The sequence below is a fragment of the Palaemon carinicauda genome, unplaced genomic scaffold, assembly GCF_036898095.1.
Source record: "Palaemon carinicauda isolate YSFRI2023 unplaced genomic scaffold, ASM3689809v2 scaffold513, whole genome shotgun sequence".
Lineage (NCBI taxonomy): Eukaryota > Metazoa > Arthropoda > Malacostraca > Decapoda > Palaemonidae > Palaemon > Palaemon carinicauda.
The window spans coordinates 42,382-57,729 of record NW_027171777.1 but is presented as its reverse complement, the minus strand read 5'-3'; the positions used below and the strand labels follow the sequence as shown (position 1 = coordinate 57,729).

Sequence of the window (15,348 nt, the reverse complement as noted above, 5' to 3'; positions counted from 1 at the left end):
TTAACTATACTGTACTGTAAATGTTTGCTGTTTTCGTTAGGACGACTTGACCCATCGCACACATAGCTTACATTTACAATAAACAATACTAGACATTACTGTAATGCTGTACTGTACAATATGTATACAGTTTAAGATTAACTAAATGTACATATACTATATACAGTATTTTATACAACAACCACTAACCACTTTCATAAAAAGTTCTACAAAGTCTTGAAGCATGACGCAACTCCTGATGCATTGGTGTCATTTCTTGTGCAGTACTGTAGGAAATCACATATCTACAGTTTATTACCCCATAAATATAAACAATGTCCAGGAGTATAGTATGTACTACTGTATACAAATACATCACTTTTGTACATGAAAACATGATACTGCTAAAAAAGGACTGAAGTGGGAAATACAGGAGAGGAGAGACGATGTAAGACTGACAAGCAGGGTGCCAATTCTGATGTTGAATACGTGCTACATGAACTTCCAAATGTGCTAGAAAAGCACTAAATAAGGGATTTTGACGAAGGAAAAATCTATTTCTGGGCGAGGAACCTGTGTCGCTCCGTGAAATGCTCCTCTAGCACCATTTCTAAGGCATAGTTACTGCTGAATATACCAGAGAAAAATAGATGCATGGAATGCCTGGAATAAACCTAGCTCGCTCACTCTTTGAGTGTCGGTATAGAAAACTGGGGCGTGATAGAACCACGACCATAGGTCCCTCTCCAATTAGACCTCTCCTTCATCAACCTCCCCTGGAACAACGAGGTGCCGTCCTACACCCGTCTGTGCCTCCTACTACGACTAACCCTCTCTACCCCTACATCTCCCCACCCCCTATCCTCATTCCTCCAACCAGGGCGAGGGAAAAAAGGTAAAGGGTGGGTTCACTGGGCGACACAGGTTCCTCGCCCAGAAAAAGACTGAAATTATTCCAATAAGCCAAGTGTGGAAAAAGACTCTGGAAGACAACCAGTTCAACTCATCCTATAAAATCAGCAGGAAAAGCACTGTATTTCCTGGTGGCATAAAATAGCGAAGCCGTGCCAGATAGTAAAACGGTATTAAATTCTCCTGACATGGCAACTCTGGTGACGAGTCAGAGTGAGATGGGAGCAGAGAGGGAAGTGGCGCAAAGCTAGCAAAGTAGCACGGGCTGTTTGAAATCTACCCGCCAATTTGATTTTTTATTTAATAGGTAATACAGTTCCCTGTGTCGCAATCGAGTGAGATCGTAAAGAATAAACTCGCGTAAAGTGCAGGTTGACTGTAATAGATAACTTTGGATGAACCCCTGTCTTTGGAAGAGCAAATTGTGTGGTCAAAGTAAAGCAAGAGCCGTTGGATTGCGCTTTGCTAATCTTATCATAGAAAGACAACACTTTTACTTATTAAAAAGGATCATTCTACATTCCCTTCCTCTGACTTGCTTTCTTCATGTACAGTTCTCTTTCACCTTAATAGATATTCTCCTAACACTGGCATTCCCCTACAGTTTTTATCATAACTTTACCTCCTAAAGGATTAAACTCATTCCTAAAAAGTCTGCCCTTGAACCATGAGTTAAAAAACCTGACTGTGAGATCTAGCAAACTCATTTGGATTTGATAAAAATGTTATATTAACAGACACAGATTGTGTAAGTTGTACCCCACAGATAAGAGTTTTCCTCTCCACAAACATCAATGGTTAAGATATTGAAGGTTTGCCTCTTGCAAATTCTGGTATGGCTGCCAATTCTTATCTGCCTTTCTACTTCAGGCAAGACTTGTACCATCTTAAATATTGCTTATCCATATTAGGTAGTAAACTGAGGGGCTTTGCCATATCCTCCATCAATGTTGAAATAGCCCCAAGAACAGACTTTATTCGGGCTAAGCCCGCCATAAGTCGCCACATGAATATCATGAGATGGCACTGTAGTGGTTTGCGGACTGTGGCCAGATGTAGCACGCAGACTGCCTAGTGTCCGAATGCTTACCACACTCCAACGTTCACTACACAAAAAGGTAAAAGGGTGGAGTACCCATAAATCTGGGTGACAGGTTAAGAGAACTGGGCACTGGGCACCACCCCTTGATTTTATACTGGGCAAGGGGACCAAGCTATAACTGTAGTTGCTTTTTATTATTCAGTGGGGCTCTGTTACTGAAACTAAGGGAGCTTTTGCCACATGGCTAACATTACAAAACCTGACTCCAGACTCTGTAACAATATTGGCTATTTTGGGTGCAAACTGTGGCACAGCTGCTATAGATCTGAATGTGATAAAAGTTTTTGTTAAAACATGATACACAGGATATATCAACCTTCCCTGAAGGGATCTCACACTCAAAAATTATTTAAAGTGCACAAATGCCACCGTGATGCCAATGTCGTAAAAAGAGTAAATCCCAAAGAAGATTTCTGGTCAGAGAGGCCGGGGGTTTTGGCTAACAAGGATAAGGATGGCTCCAAATCGCCATTTGGAATTACAAATACTGTACCTCTCCATGAAACTAACGTAACATAAATAGATAACATACCTGACTATCTATTAAAGATAACAGCAATAACCTAACCCAACCATGAGAAGGAATTGCCCAAATTTGCACAGGACAACAAAGTAGGTGTAACTGAGACAGCCGACTGGAAGAAAAAGGACTACTGTAACAAAGGGAGCCATATAGTTTGCCAGGATGCCCCTACACAAAGGCGAGGGTTACTTATAAGACTAAAGGGAAGCATTAAAAGTGATATCATAATTACAAGGGGAAACTTCTTTATTAGAATAGGTAGTTGGACCTCTTCGGTCCATAATAGCAAATGAACCTCGGTAAGGTTTGTTGCCATAAATTTGGAAACCATTTGTATTTTTCCTAACTATACTACAAACCTGTAGCTCTTTACATAGGAGTACTATTTCAGCACTAGTTGAAACCAGCCATTAAGCTTTTGCGAAGTGTAACTACCCTACGCTAGTTAGCGGAGGGAGGTTGCAAGCTTAGACTCACCACCCTGCTCACACCAGCATTAGTAAACAATCATCACTTTGCAATTGCAGCAAGACCTCTGGGGGGAAGTTGATGGCAAGACCAGTATGTGTAAAGAGCTGCAGGTTTGCATAATTAGGAAAAAATATAAATAATTTCCAAATTTGTCATTTGTTCCGGCACTATAAACAAACCTTACGCTCTTTACATAGACTCGCCCAATGGTGGGTGGAAGGGCTAAAACCAACTGGCTTGAGACTGTCCCGGGGTGCCATTCCGTGTTTCGCACAAGGTGTTAGAGGGCACTCTGACACCTCGTGATCCTTATAGGATGACGGCCTGGATAATCAGTGCTAGTGTAGAATTTATTAATGTGACTTGATCAGGCCGGCATGAAATTGAGCTACGCTCCTCACTCAAGCTAAACATTCCCTGACTCCACATCGTATGGAGAATGGGGACAAATATATACATATATATCAGGTTGCACAAAGGGCATGGTACCCACCTACAGTTAGAGGAGGTCAGCTTTACAGAGTTCCTCAGCTGCTGAGCCCCAAGAGATGGGAGAAATGAAATAGTAAGTAGCCAGTCATTCACACATTCATTCTAGTCTTACTTGTGGGTAACATCTGCCCTCAAATAACTATTACTTGTCCTACAAGTGAGCTGAAGTGTTAATTGACCCCATTTTGCACAGTCAACACAGGACTTATGGTATACGTGTCTAGGTTCCTGCGGGTTATGTCTTGCAGGTGATGGGCGGTGGCCTCCGTTTTCACACACTCACTTGTAACACCTGCATCACAGAGAAATTCTTTTAAACACCAGGAATGTGCTGACACTCCAGGTTTCATAAGTACAGGACGACGACTGCAAGATGAGGAGTCTAAATGCCTGGCTCTCTCGATTTCCTGTGTAATCCCGGAAGATATAGTTCTTTGTAATCTTCCTTTGGTTTTCCCCGTGCTCCCAAGCACCTGCCGATCTTATGGCGAGCTCTGGGGATTCCTTTTAAGCAATTACTCTTTACCCTCACAGGGCAGAGTAACAGTTGGTATGGGACATCTGTTACAGAACGGAGACTTTCAATCTAGAAGGGCCTGATTCTTAGATCTGCTCCAGCCGGATTTTGGTCTTGGCTATAACTACGGGACGAATTAAGTGTCACTTGCCCCCATCAACATGAATGGGCAATGTCATGAGATAGACCATGTAGCTCGTTGACTCTCTTTGTAGAAAACAGAGCAAGGAGGGAGACAGTCTTCCGAGTCAAGTAACAATCTGATGCTTGACGAGGACAGTACTCCTTTCAGTGAGCGCAGCATCCACTGCGTTCCCAGGAGGTGGTCTGATCCCAACTGCGGGCAGGTGCACTCAGAATTCTGTACAGGGAGAGGCCATTCCTTTGAGGAGGGAATGCTAGCTCTGTTCGGTTTAAAACAAGGCTTGAGGTCGAGTAATAGCCTTTCATTGCTGATGCCGAACAACATTTTCCTCACTGAGGAACAACAGTGAGCGCTGAGGAGAGTGATACCCGGCCTATGACACCAATCATAAAGGATGGTCCATTTTGCTTGGTCTACTAAAGCAGATGCTTCCCTAGAGGTATCCTGCCGTTCTCTTGTCCCCAGCCTCGAAAGCCTTTCTTTCCGAGGAGTTGCTGGATACCCTCAAAGCGTGAAGACTAACCGATGGAATCACTTGATGAAAGGTCTCCACATGGTTCTAATTAGATTGGTAAATGTAAGGAGCTCTCTTGGTGCCTCTGTGAGCAGATGCAGCAGGCCCGAAAATCATTCTGCATGTTGCCCCAACTGAGTTACTAGGATCATTGAGGGATATTGCAATGCCCTGACTTTGTTTAGAAGCCTCCTTACTATGCAGGAGGAGGGGAACGTGTAGACTTCTGTCCTGTCCCACGGATTTTAAAAGGCATCTTGTTAGATTTCCTGGGCACCTGGTACTGGCAAGTAGTACAGCGGAAGATTCCAGTTTAGGGTAGATGCAAGCAGGTTAATTGTTGGCAAACCTTACAATAATAAACTTTGTTGGCTATCTTTCGTCTCCAGGACCATTCGGAGCCTGCTATCCGAGTCCTCCTTGTCTTGTCCTCAAGCACATTCTTTTTGCCGGGGATGAAAAGGGCTGAAAGACTACCGATTTATTCTCCGTCCCTCTGAGGATTCCTCAGCTAATTGGTAGAGGTGCCTTGAAAAGTACCTTCTTGCTTGTTTGTGTGATGCCACCGTAGTGTTGTCACTCATCAGCACTAAGGAGTGCCCTGAAATAAGCTGATGAACTTGTTTGAAGGAGAGAAAGGCTGCCCTCATTCCAGGCAGTTTATGCGGTACTGTCGCTCGGATTTGGACCAAAGTGCGTGTGGTGCGACAGGTGAGCCCCCCTCCTTCTTTTGATGCATCTATGAAGAGCAACAAATCCAGGGGAGGAGAGAGAAGGTCTACACCCTTGAGCTGGTTGGTGTCAGACACAAACCTGCTCTTCTGCTCTAAACCTACCGGCACCAAGGTATTCAGTGGGTCGAAGTGCTAGACCAAAAGGTGTAACTGTCAGAGAATGATCTGTCTACCCTGAGACTGCCTGGACAAGGTCCAGGAACCAGGGGGTATGTCTCTAGAACGAGACAGTTCCCGATTGAATCCAAGAAGCCTGTTTTCCTCGGCTTGGTTGGAGTACCAAGGAAAGGGAGGGCACGGAAGGTCAATTCTCATTGGTTACTCCAAGGGGCTGAGATATTGCCTAGCAAGTAAACATCTAAAGTTGATTGATATAGAGACTTGCAACCAACCAATTGCATGCAATCAGATGCAAGCAACTACTCTGTAGGGGGGGAAATCCTGTCCTCCAACTGCCTTCAATCCAATGGGAGTTAGCAGTGTAAGAATGCTCACAGATCAGTAATAACAGAGTAGCCAGTACTCCCTAGGGGAAGATGGTATTACAGCTTATCTCCTTAGTGATCGCTGTCGAACAAGAGACCAGTCGCTAATGACTGATTACACGCAACTACTTCCAAAAGGCAAGATTGAAACATACAGTATATTCAATCCATTGTTGGGCAAGTAATGTATGCATAAGTCCACCTATGAACCAGTAACACAGACTGGCGAGGCGGGATGGACATACGATTCGTTGCGTCTGGACCTCAATTGGAGAACACTGATCAGCGTTCTTCGTTTCCGATCGGCAAAACTGGCATAAGTTCTGAAAGTTCCTCCCAGGGAACAGATTCATTTATACAAAATTTCAGAGAGTCTTAAGCACTGTACTTCTTCTTCTTCTTTGTCCGCATCTTTTCCCACTTCTATGTGGGGTCAATGTTTCTGGTCAGCTTTCTCCATCTACCTCTGTCCCACACCTCATCACCGGTTAATCCCTTAGATCGAAGGTCATCCTTGATACAGTCCACCCACCTTCGCTTTGGTCTCCCTCTCCTTCTCGTTCCCTGTACCTCCATTTCCATCACTCTCCTCCCAATATACTGTTCATCTCTTCTCATGACATGACCATACCACCTCAGTCTACTTTCTTGGATCTTATCTGATAGTTTTCTAAATCCTGTGGTACCTCTAATTACCTCATTCTGTACTAAGACGGCCAATTCAAAATTAGGAAGGAACTACCTGGAAAGAAGGAAGACTCTACTTCAGGGTAGACTACCTATGTCTGGTTAAGGGAAGGTAGGAGGGGAATGCACAACCTGACTTCCCATAAGGAATATAACCACCTAATCTAATGATTTATTATAACAGAGTTCTAATTGTACTATGTACATGGTCTTTGCCGGCAGAAAAAGATTGATTGCCTGCATACAGTTGCGCAAGCGTAACTTTTGTCCCTCTGGGTAAGTGTTAAAAAACAAGCCTGAGCGCACTTATGGGAATATGCATGGGTGATGAATTGCAATATCATTGCTCAAAGAAATTGGTTGTCGACTAGCTATCACACACTGTAGTTTAACCTGTTCCTCATCGCGTGTGTCCACAAAAGGTACATGCAGCTAGCGTAGAAATCAACCTTACGTTAGTATTAAATGTTTGCCAGCCCGCATTATGGGACAAGAATACCCGTAAGTGAATACTTACTTGTTATCGTTCAAAAATGCAAGAGGAAGCTAACACTTCCCTTGGGATTAGAGGCTTGTAAAAAATAACCTTACTAGAGTATGTCTCCCTAGCCCGTTTTTCGAGTGCTCCAAAGAGCTCTCCATTCTGTAGGAAACTAGTTGGAGAAAGTAACCCCAAAGGATTACGCTTCACAAAAATCGGCGTCTAACGAAACTCGTTGTGCCCCAGTGGCACAGTGGTGGCATGGGGCGGCTGCAAGAAATTGGCAGTAAACAGTAGTTGCAGCAATAACCCTGAGGTTTTATTTTGGCGAGCACACACACACATGCACAACTGAACGAGTCCGTTTCAGTCTTTATGTGGTGCTAGTGAACGCCTGTAGTTGTGTAAACCTCCTCAGGGAAGGGAGTTTCCCAAGGAAAACATGTAAGGGTTTGTTGGCCCAAAACACAAAGAACACGAACGCTAGGCAGGTTTGCCAAGGCTTGCCAACGAACGCCTCCAAGAGCCTACGAGCGCTGGCAAGTACAGTATTAGCAAGCGATAACACATATCACCGAGCGCTGGCAAGTGGCAGCGAGCGCTGGCAAGTGGCAGCGAGCGCTGGCAAGTATCGGCGAGCGCTGGCGAGTATCAGCGAATGCTGGCGGCGCACACTTGCACGCTGGCAAGTAAGGTCTTGCAAACTTGCAATTGGTAATTAGGCGAGCAACTTGAATTTCTCTTCACAGACCTTTGTGAGGTACAAGAGCTCGCCCACCCACTACACTAAAGCTCAGTGGGTGGATGCACAATACTGCGCATGACTTCTCTGCGAAGTACTCATGCTCATCCTACCCCCCACAGGGGGTTGGTGAGTGGTCTTATGTCGTTCCCTAGGAAAAGAATGAAAAAGGCTGTGCTGGACTTGAAGAACACCCGTTTCTCCCTCATAAGAGTTTGAGACCACGAGGCACAGATCCCAAAGGACCTGGCCTCACAACAATCTAAGAGCTTTGTTGAGCCACAATGTCGGCAATAACCCCAAAGAGTTAAATCCTATGAGACTTTTCAATGGGAGAGGCAGCGGTCGCAAGCGGTCAGCAGTCATCACCGAAGTTGCAAACGAGACTTGTCTGTAACTTGAGGGTATGGCTTTGCTCTGAAGAGCAAGTGCGAGGTATGGACGAATCCAATTCCCACCACAGGAATCCCCCCAGGGGAAAACCATCCTGGCGAAGGCAGTCTCTCCCACGGGCAGGAAAGGCAACCAACCCCTGTTGCCACTGTCGGCAATCCTCCCCACAAGCGGGAAGATTGCTAAACATTGGCTTGTGGAGAGTAACTATCCCTCGGAAGGGAAAGTTGCCCAACACCTCCAACTCTCCCTCAGAAGAGAAAGTTGCCCCACACCTGGTGGAGGTTAATTCTCCCTCAGAAGGGAAAGGTGTCCAACACCCGGAGGCAGACCTTCGAGCAGCGCTCTCTGCTTCCCTGAGCTCACGTTGAACTTATGACATCGAGTGCTGCCTGTGAAATGTAGTGGAAGCTATTTTCTGGGTTCACCACGAAGGGGTCACCTGACTGGAGAACCCCGAAAGGAACTAGTCTGCCACTGCTCTTGTCCCTACGCTGAAGCTGGAGGAACGAAGGTGAGTAGAAGCAGAGAGTGCTGCAGTAAATTGTATCACTCTCGAAGGAAAGTAGGAGTTGTCGTATGTGGCAACAGAGGAGACTTCCCTTAGAGGTGGGTGCCGTTACTTCACTAAGGGAAGCAACAAAGTTCACACAAAATGAAAGTTTGGGTCACCACCTGAAAGAAAAAAGGATTTTTTAAACTTTTAGTCCAGTTGCTTTTAATCATAAACTGGTTAAAAGGTTTTGACGGAAGAGCAAGACTACGTCTTTACTTTATCGAGCCAAAATAAAAAGTGACTATTGTTTACTAGTGCTGTTGTGAGCAGGGTGGTAGGTCTACCCCTGCTACCCACTCCGCTAACTAGCGGAGGGTAGTTACACCTTGCAAAAGCTTAATGGCTGGTTTCAGTTAGCGCCAACAGAATACTTCAATGTAAAGAGCATAAGGTTTGTCTATAGTGCCGGAACAAATGATTATTTTGAAAAAAATTTGACTTCGGATGGACAGCCAGGTTATAGTAAGAAGATTGTACATTATTACAAATGCTAAAAAATATATTGAAATCCCAAGTATTAAATATGATTTGAAAATAATAGAAGAGATGAGGAACATTTGTTTCTTGATTATTATTACCCTTAAGGTATTAGGTAAATTAAACAGACTAATGAGTTGGGAATTCTGACACACAGAACTGGCCAGAATAGTTTGCTCTAGAAACTAAACTACAATTTTATTTAATAAATGTTGTGCAGGAGCAGCAACTTCCCCAGGAACAGGAACATCCGACCTCACACTCCTTACGTCGGCTGACTTACCTGATCGAAGTGGTACGGCGCTGTTAGCACTGAGGTGAAACAAAAAAGAATAAAAAGAAAAACCCTTTGAGTGAACAACCTAACATGCGGAGAGGAAAGGTGTCCGCCGAGAAATACATGAACATACTACAGACTATGCAATCGCTGGCTTCCATCGCAGATCAAAGGAGTGCAGCATCGTTAGAGCTGTTGAAAAGTTAGATTAAACAATTTTATTTAAAATTAATTAGCTGAAGAAAAACCACTCGGGAGAACAACCTAACCCGTGGACAGGCAAGGTGTTCCAAAAGAAACACAGGAACATGCTTCAGACTATGTACTTCCTCTGCTGGCTGTCAAGGTAGAACGAGGGAGTGTGCCATCGTCAGCGAAGGGGAGCAAGACTGAAGTTAGGCTCTTGGTAGGCCGCAAGCATCCTTCCCTCCGATGAACTTGCAGGGAGCAAGCAACATCTACATCCGAACGGAGAAAGAGTATCAACTCAAAGATGACTCCCCTGCAGCAGAGGCCAGGTTGCTACACTCAGAGAAGCTGGGGAGTCCAAGCCTACGGATTGGCCAATGCCAAAGGCGAAGAGATCATACGAGAAGGTTTCTCTACCCCTCGAGAAAACGCTGCACTACTTTCACCAAAACAACAACACACACTGTAATGATAAAAGAATGCTTATACATATAGAGTATATAAAAACATTACATGAATGTTTATATATATACAGTAAAAACATAACTATATAAAAAAACAAGAGAAAAGTCAAAGGCCAGTTACAAGAGTTGGGCGGAGAGAGACGAACGTCTACTCTCACCGAGCCAAAAGTAAAAAGTGACAAGACAACACAGGTTTGTATGAGCGGGGTAGCCGTCTATCCTCCCTACCTGCTAACTAGTGGTGGAGCAGTTACACCTCGCTAAAAGTCTTATGGCTAGTCTTCCAGCTTCACTGAAAGCATAATCACTATAAATAGCTAAAGGTTTGTATCATTAAGAAAAATAGAAATTACCTCCATATTTATCATGATACCAAAATCTAGTAAAAGACTGACAAAATTTCTCCACTGACCTTTATCCAAATCTCAAAATTTGCTGTTGGTTGAAGTTTAACCGTTTACATCAGGAATTTTGGGCTGAATATATTGACTTGCATTCACAGTATACATGGATTAGGTCGTGTGGCTAATTCATCAATCATCTATGGGTCAAGCATGCGAGACCAATTCAGAGAAGGGATAAGATTAATTCAACGTGGTGTTCATTATATTCTGATAAATGTCAATGTCATATTATGGGATTGATTTATTATTTTTAACCTTTATTCTATAAAGTCTGACAATCATTACAGAAGAAGGGATTTACATATATAAATAGTCACTGAATGGGGAAGGTCACCTTTGATATGGTCATAGTATCAGCCATTTTGTTCTTTAGGAACATTTCTTTTTATGCCCACATAAGCTCGGAACCAACAAATTTCAACTATATTTGCTTCACATAATTTGAGTAACAACATTCCTTTTTAATAAGAAAAATCAATAATTTTGCAAGGGCCTTAAAAATAAAGTACATGTTTGTCACAAAATAATTCCAGTTCACCAAAGTTAATTAGAAAATTGATTAATTCATCAAAAAAACGATTTCAATATGTTTTCTCCTTTAAACTTACAGACTGATTTTACGCAAATAGCTAAAAGGCAGTGCTCATTATTTTTTGCTATTTTTCATTGAAAGATGCTGTAACTCAATTATGCTTTTTGCTAATACACCTAAAATGAATCATACTTTTAAAATCACATTAATGTATTACAATTAACAAAGTCTGCTGAAGTTTCAAGTATTGTGTAAGCCACAAAATTATAAATAAAAAGCTAAAATCATACTGGTTGGGAAAGATTTAATCTGCGATTAAAATAACATAAAAGATTTTAAAATTCAACAAATTTGTTCTTTGATAATATTAATATCCCCTTTATCTTTAGTCTATAGACACAAGTTATTGTATGCTAAATACTGTATAATGTATTATCATGAAACAAACAATGCAGCTGCTACACACCTGGAAATACACTTTCAGACTCCTCAATAATATGGACCATAAAATCTACTTTGCTATCCAATGAAGCATCGTACATGCACTCAATATCTGGCACTCGTATTTCTGCTATATCGGCACATTCCAAATCAAAGATTTCTTTTATCAAAGCATTTTTGGTGACGATTGGTTTTTCACCGACTTCTCTTTCTAGGTGTTCTACAATTTCAATAGAAGTGTTTGGTAACTCTTCGACCTCTGTATTATCAACAACACGAGGACATTTCTCAAGATGTTTAGTATATTTTCTTCTTGCTTTGAAGCCTTTACTGCAGCCCGAACAATAAGAGTAATTCTTCAATGAAGCAGGAGACTCTTGCAAATCAACAGAATGGCTCCTTTTGTGAGATAAAAAGTAACTTCTCCTAGCAAATGATTTCCCGCATATATCACACTCATACGGCTTTTCTTCTGTATGTACTACCATATGAGACTTGGCATGATCCTTTCGAATGAAAGCCTTCCCACAGAGCTTACACGCAAAGGATTTCTGATTTTTATGTATTCTTTCATGAAGTCTCAAATTATGCTTCAAACCAAACACTTTTCCACAAGTTGAGCACTTATGACGCTTTTCTTCAGAATGAAACTGGCGAATGTGTTCTTGCACCTCAAAGAAACGTAAAAATGTTTTACTACAGAAATTGCACTTCATTTTCCTTTCGTTTCCAGATTTTGTTTTATAAATTGTATTTAAAGTCTCTAAATCTAGTTTATGCAGATCTTCCTGAGAATGTTTCCTATAATGGGAATATATTAAGTGAATGAACGAATACTCCTTTCCGCAAATCTTACATGCATGGCGCTCACTAGGGAGATGCGAGCGCTGGTGGTGCTCCTTCTCCTTGGATATGGATATATCGTACTTAGTCACAGGGATATTACAAGAGTCGAGTTCTTCGTCTGTGTGCATCTTTGTGTGAAGACGCAAACACCAATTTGTAGAAAATAAAGTGCCACATACATCACACTTATGACCATTTTTAGCACAATGAGTTTTCATGTGTTTCACCAAGTGATTTTTTTGTACGAAAGTCGAGTCACATTCCTCACACTCATACGGTCTTTCACCAGTGTGGGTCCTTAAATGAACATCATATACACGTTTATGAAACAGTTTCTTGCAGAACTTGCACTGGACATTTTTCTTCACCATATGAACTCTGTAAGTATGCCTTGATAAAGCTTCAAGACTTGTAAATTTCTTTGAGCAAATAGAACAATTTAGTTCTTCGATGTCATGGCTCAATTGATGCTGTTTCAATTCACTCTTTTGGGAAAATACGCAATTACATATAATACACCGAAGTATATGATCTTTTTTATGATCCTTCACTTCTTTGCATGACATAAAGGTTTTTATACAAATAGAACAGTGAAAAGACTTTAGGCTAGCATGCTTACTTAACAATGTTTCAGAAAGAAAAACCTTTTCGCAGAGAAGACACTTGAATTTTTTTCGGCAGGAGTACCCAAAGAGTATACCACGCTGTGTATGATTTGTATAGGTCTTCAGTGATGGAAAACCCTTATTGCAATTTGGGCACTTCAACTTTTTTCTCAAAGAATGCTTCTTTATATGGAAATTCAGAGCTTTTAAACTTGCAAAGTACTTATCACACAGCGTACAGGCAAAATTAGAAGTTTCATCCCAATCTTTTTTATTGCACCATTTGATAACCTTGTCTTCCTCATTTTCCTCTAGCCGAGACCTTTTCAATTTACTTTTATATTTTATCTTTGAGGTTTTTTCTCGCCTATTGTGCTTTAACTCATGAATCTTGAGACTACTTTTAAGAAAAAAAGACTTTGTACAAAAGAGACAATTATGCGACTTACCCAGTCCCGCCATACCTCTAATACAAAGTACTGTATTTTAAAATCTTCCACTTACGGTACAACAGTTACCATCTGAATTTCCATTCTGAAGAACCAACAAAAAGATGATTATCTTACTTATGAAACCCTGAAAGAGAAAACTTTATTAAGTGCAAGGCACAAAATACAAAACTTTCATTTTCTTAACATAAAAAATTTTTATTTTGATTTTTATCATAAAACAGATGTAAGTAATAATTATTCCAACAAATAAATTGTATAAACGTAACATGCTACTACAGTAATTGAAAAAAAATAAACATCTTGAAACATGAATAAATTCAATAAAATAGATTAGCCTTACTTTTTATTCATACAAGCCTCAACTTCAAGGAATAACAGAATCCTAATAATAAAACTAATTATTTCAATACATACATAATTGTGGTTCTGAACCGTCGCTGGTGCTAAGGAGGAATGAGGGAGGGAGGGAGGGAGGGTGGGGAGGGGTAGGGGTGAGGGGAGGAGAGTCGTAGTAGGAGGCAGCAGTCGGGTGTAGATCGGCACCTCATAGTTCCGGGGGATGTTGAAGAAGGAGAGGTCTAACTGATGAGGGACCTATGGTCGTGGTTCTAACACGCCCCCAGTTACTATACCGACACTCATTAGAGTGAGCGAGCTGGGTTTATTCCTGGCATTCCATGCATCTTTTTTTCTCTGGTATATTTAGCAATATTTATGCCTTAGAAATGGTGCTATAAGGAGCATTTCACGGAGCGACACAGGTCGAGCCCAGAAATAAAACTAATTATTTCAATACATACATACTTGTGGTTTACTGTGCTTTCTCACTGAAACCCCTTTTTTACATCTATCATTAATGAATAATAGTGTAGTGAATTATGAAAGATATAAATAGAAAAAAGTGGAAGTAAAACTAAAGGTAGCCGAGGCAATGACGGTAGCTGACTGGGGGTGGAGTCAAGGATTGGGTTATTTGTATGAAGAAAATAAGAAGTTTTGGAAAGTGAAGAGAGTAAGGAAGGCTGGTTCAAGAATTGAGAAGAGACAGTGAAAGATGAAAATGGAAGGTTGTTGAAAGGAGAGGAGGCAAGGAAAAGGTGGGTTGGATATTTTGAGTGTACTGAATGATGAGGATAATAGGGGCCAGATATAATGTTGTAGCAGATGTTGAGGTGCCAGAGATGGGAGATGAGATTGTGAGAGAGAGAGAGATTACAAAAGAGAAAGTGAAGAGAGCACTAGATGAAATGAGAGCAGTAAAAGCACCTGGTATGGCTGGAGTGAGGCCTGAGATGTTAACCCTTTTACCCCCAATGGACGTACTGGTACGTTTCACAAAACTCATCCCTTTAACCCCATGGACGTACCGGTACGTCCTTGCAAAAAACCGCTATTTACATTTTTTTGCATATTTTTGATAACTTTATGAGAAACTTTAGGCATTTTCCAAAATAATGAGACCAACCTAACCTCTCTATGATGAAAATTAAGGCTGTTAGCGCAATTTTAAAAAAATATATTGCAAAATGTGCTTGGAAAAGAAAATGCCCGGGGGCTAAGGGTTAGAAAGTTCCCAATAGCTTGTGGGTAAAAGGGTTAAGAGAAGGGGATGAGATTGTAACCTATCAAATTCACCTCAAAAGGAAAATACAAAATATGCCCGACAAAAGGTCTTGGGTCATAATGAGCACCACCCACAGTTGCTTTTATTCTAGTAAGAAAACTAGAATAAAAAAGCAGATAATCCATAAATAAAGACTTATATTTCAAGATAAACTTTATGTCACAGCCCACTACACAGTTCCCAGAGGAATACTTACAGAAATCCCCACATATGACACAGTCCACTGAAGGTACGACTTCCCTACTGGAATCCTGTGGTATTGGAAAGACAACTATCAACGGGAGAAGTATTTCAAGAGAAGCTC

General features: G+C 41.6%; 1 protein-coding gene and 1 long non-coding RNA gene across 2 annotated transcripts in view; both read right to left on the bottom strand.

Annotated features, from left to right (window-relative positions):
* Positions 1–10,780, bottom strand: part of LOC137637066 (uncharacterized) — a 42,638-nt gene extending 31,858 nt beyond the window's left edge. The window contains exon 1 of the long non-coding RNA XR_011043366.1: positions 10,553–10,780. This is a non-coding gene — a long non-coding RNA (uncharacterized lncRNA). The remainder of the gene's footprint in view (positions 1–10,552) is intronic.
* A 410-nt stretch (positions 10,781–11,190) lies between these two features.
* On the bottom strand, positions 11,191–13,501 carry LOC137637064 (zinc finger protein 600-like). Its single transcript, XM_068369371.1, has 3 exons — positions 13,473–13,501; positions 11,543–13,368; positions 11,191–11,252 (listed from the first exon to the last, which is right to left on the bottom strand). The coding sequence occupies exons 1-3, from the start codon at positions 13,499–13,501 to the stop codon at positions 11,191–11,193; spliced, it is 1,917 nt and encodes a 638-aa protein (XP_068225472.1).
* Between the last annotated feature and the right edge of the window lie 1,847 nt (positions 13,502–15,348).

What these genes read in the sequence shown, in the direction of transcription:
- LOC137637064 (XM_068369371.1), bottom strand. Translation starts at nt 13,501, where the DNA reads ATGGAAATTCAGATGGTAACTGTTGTACC. An exon ending in CAGATGGTAACTGTTGTACC is followed by an intron (nt 13,369 to 13,472) that starts GTAAGTGGAAGA and finishes TTTTCTTAAAAG; the next exon opens with TAGTCTCAAGATTCATGAGT. An exon ending in GTCTGAAAGTGTATTTCCAG is followed by an intron (nt 11,253 to 11,542) that starts GTGTGTAGCAGC and finishes GATTCATTTTAG; the next exon opens with GTGTATTAGCAAAAAGCATA.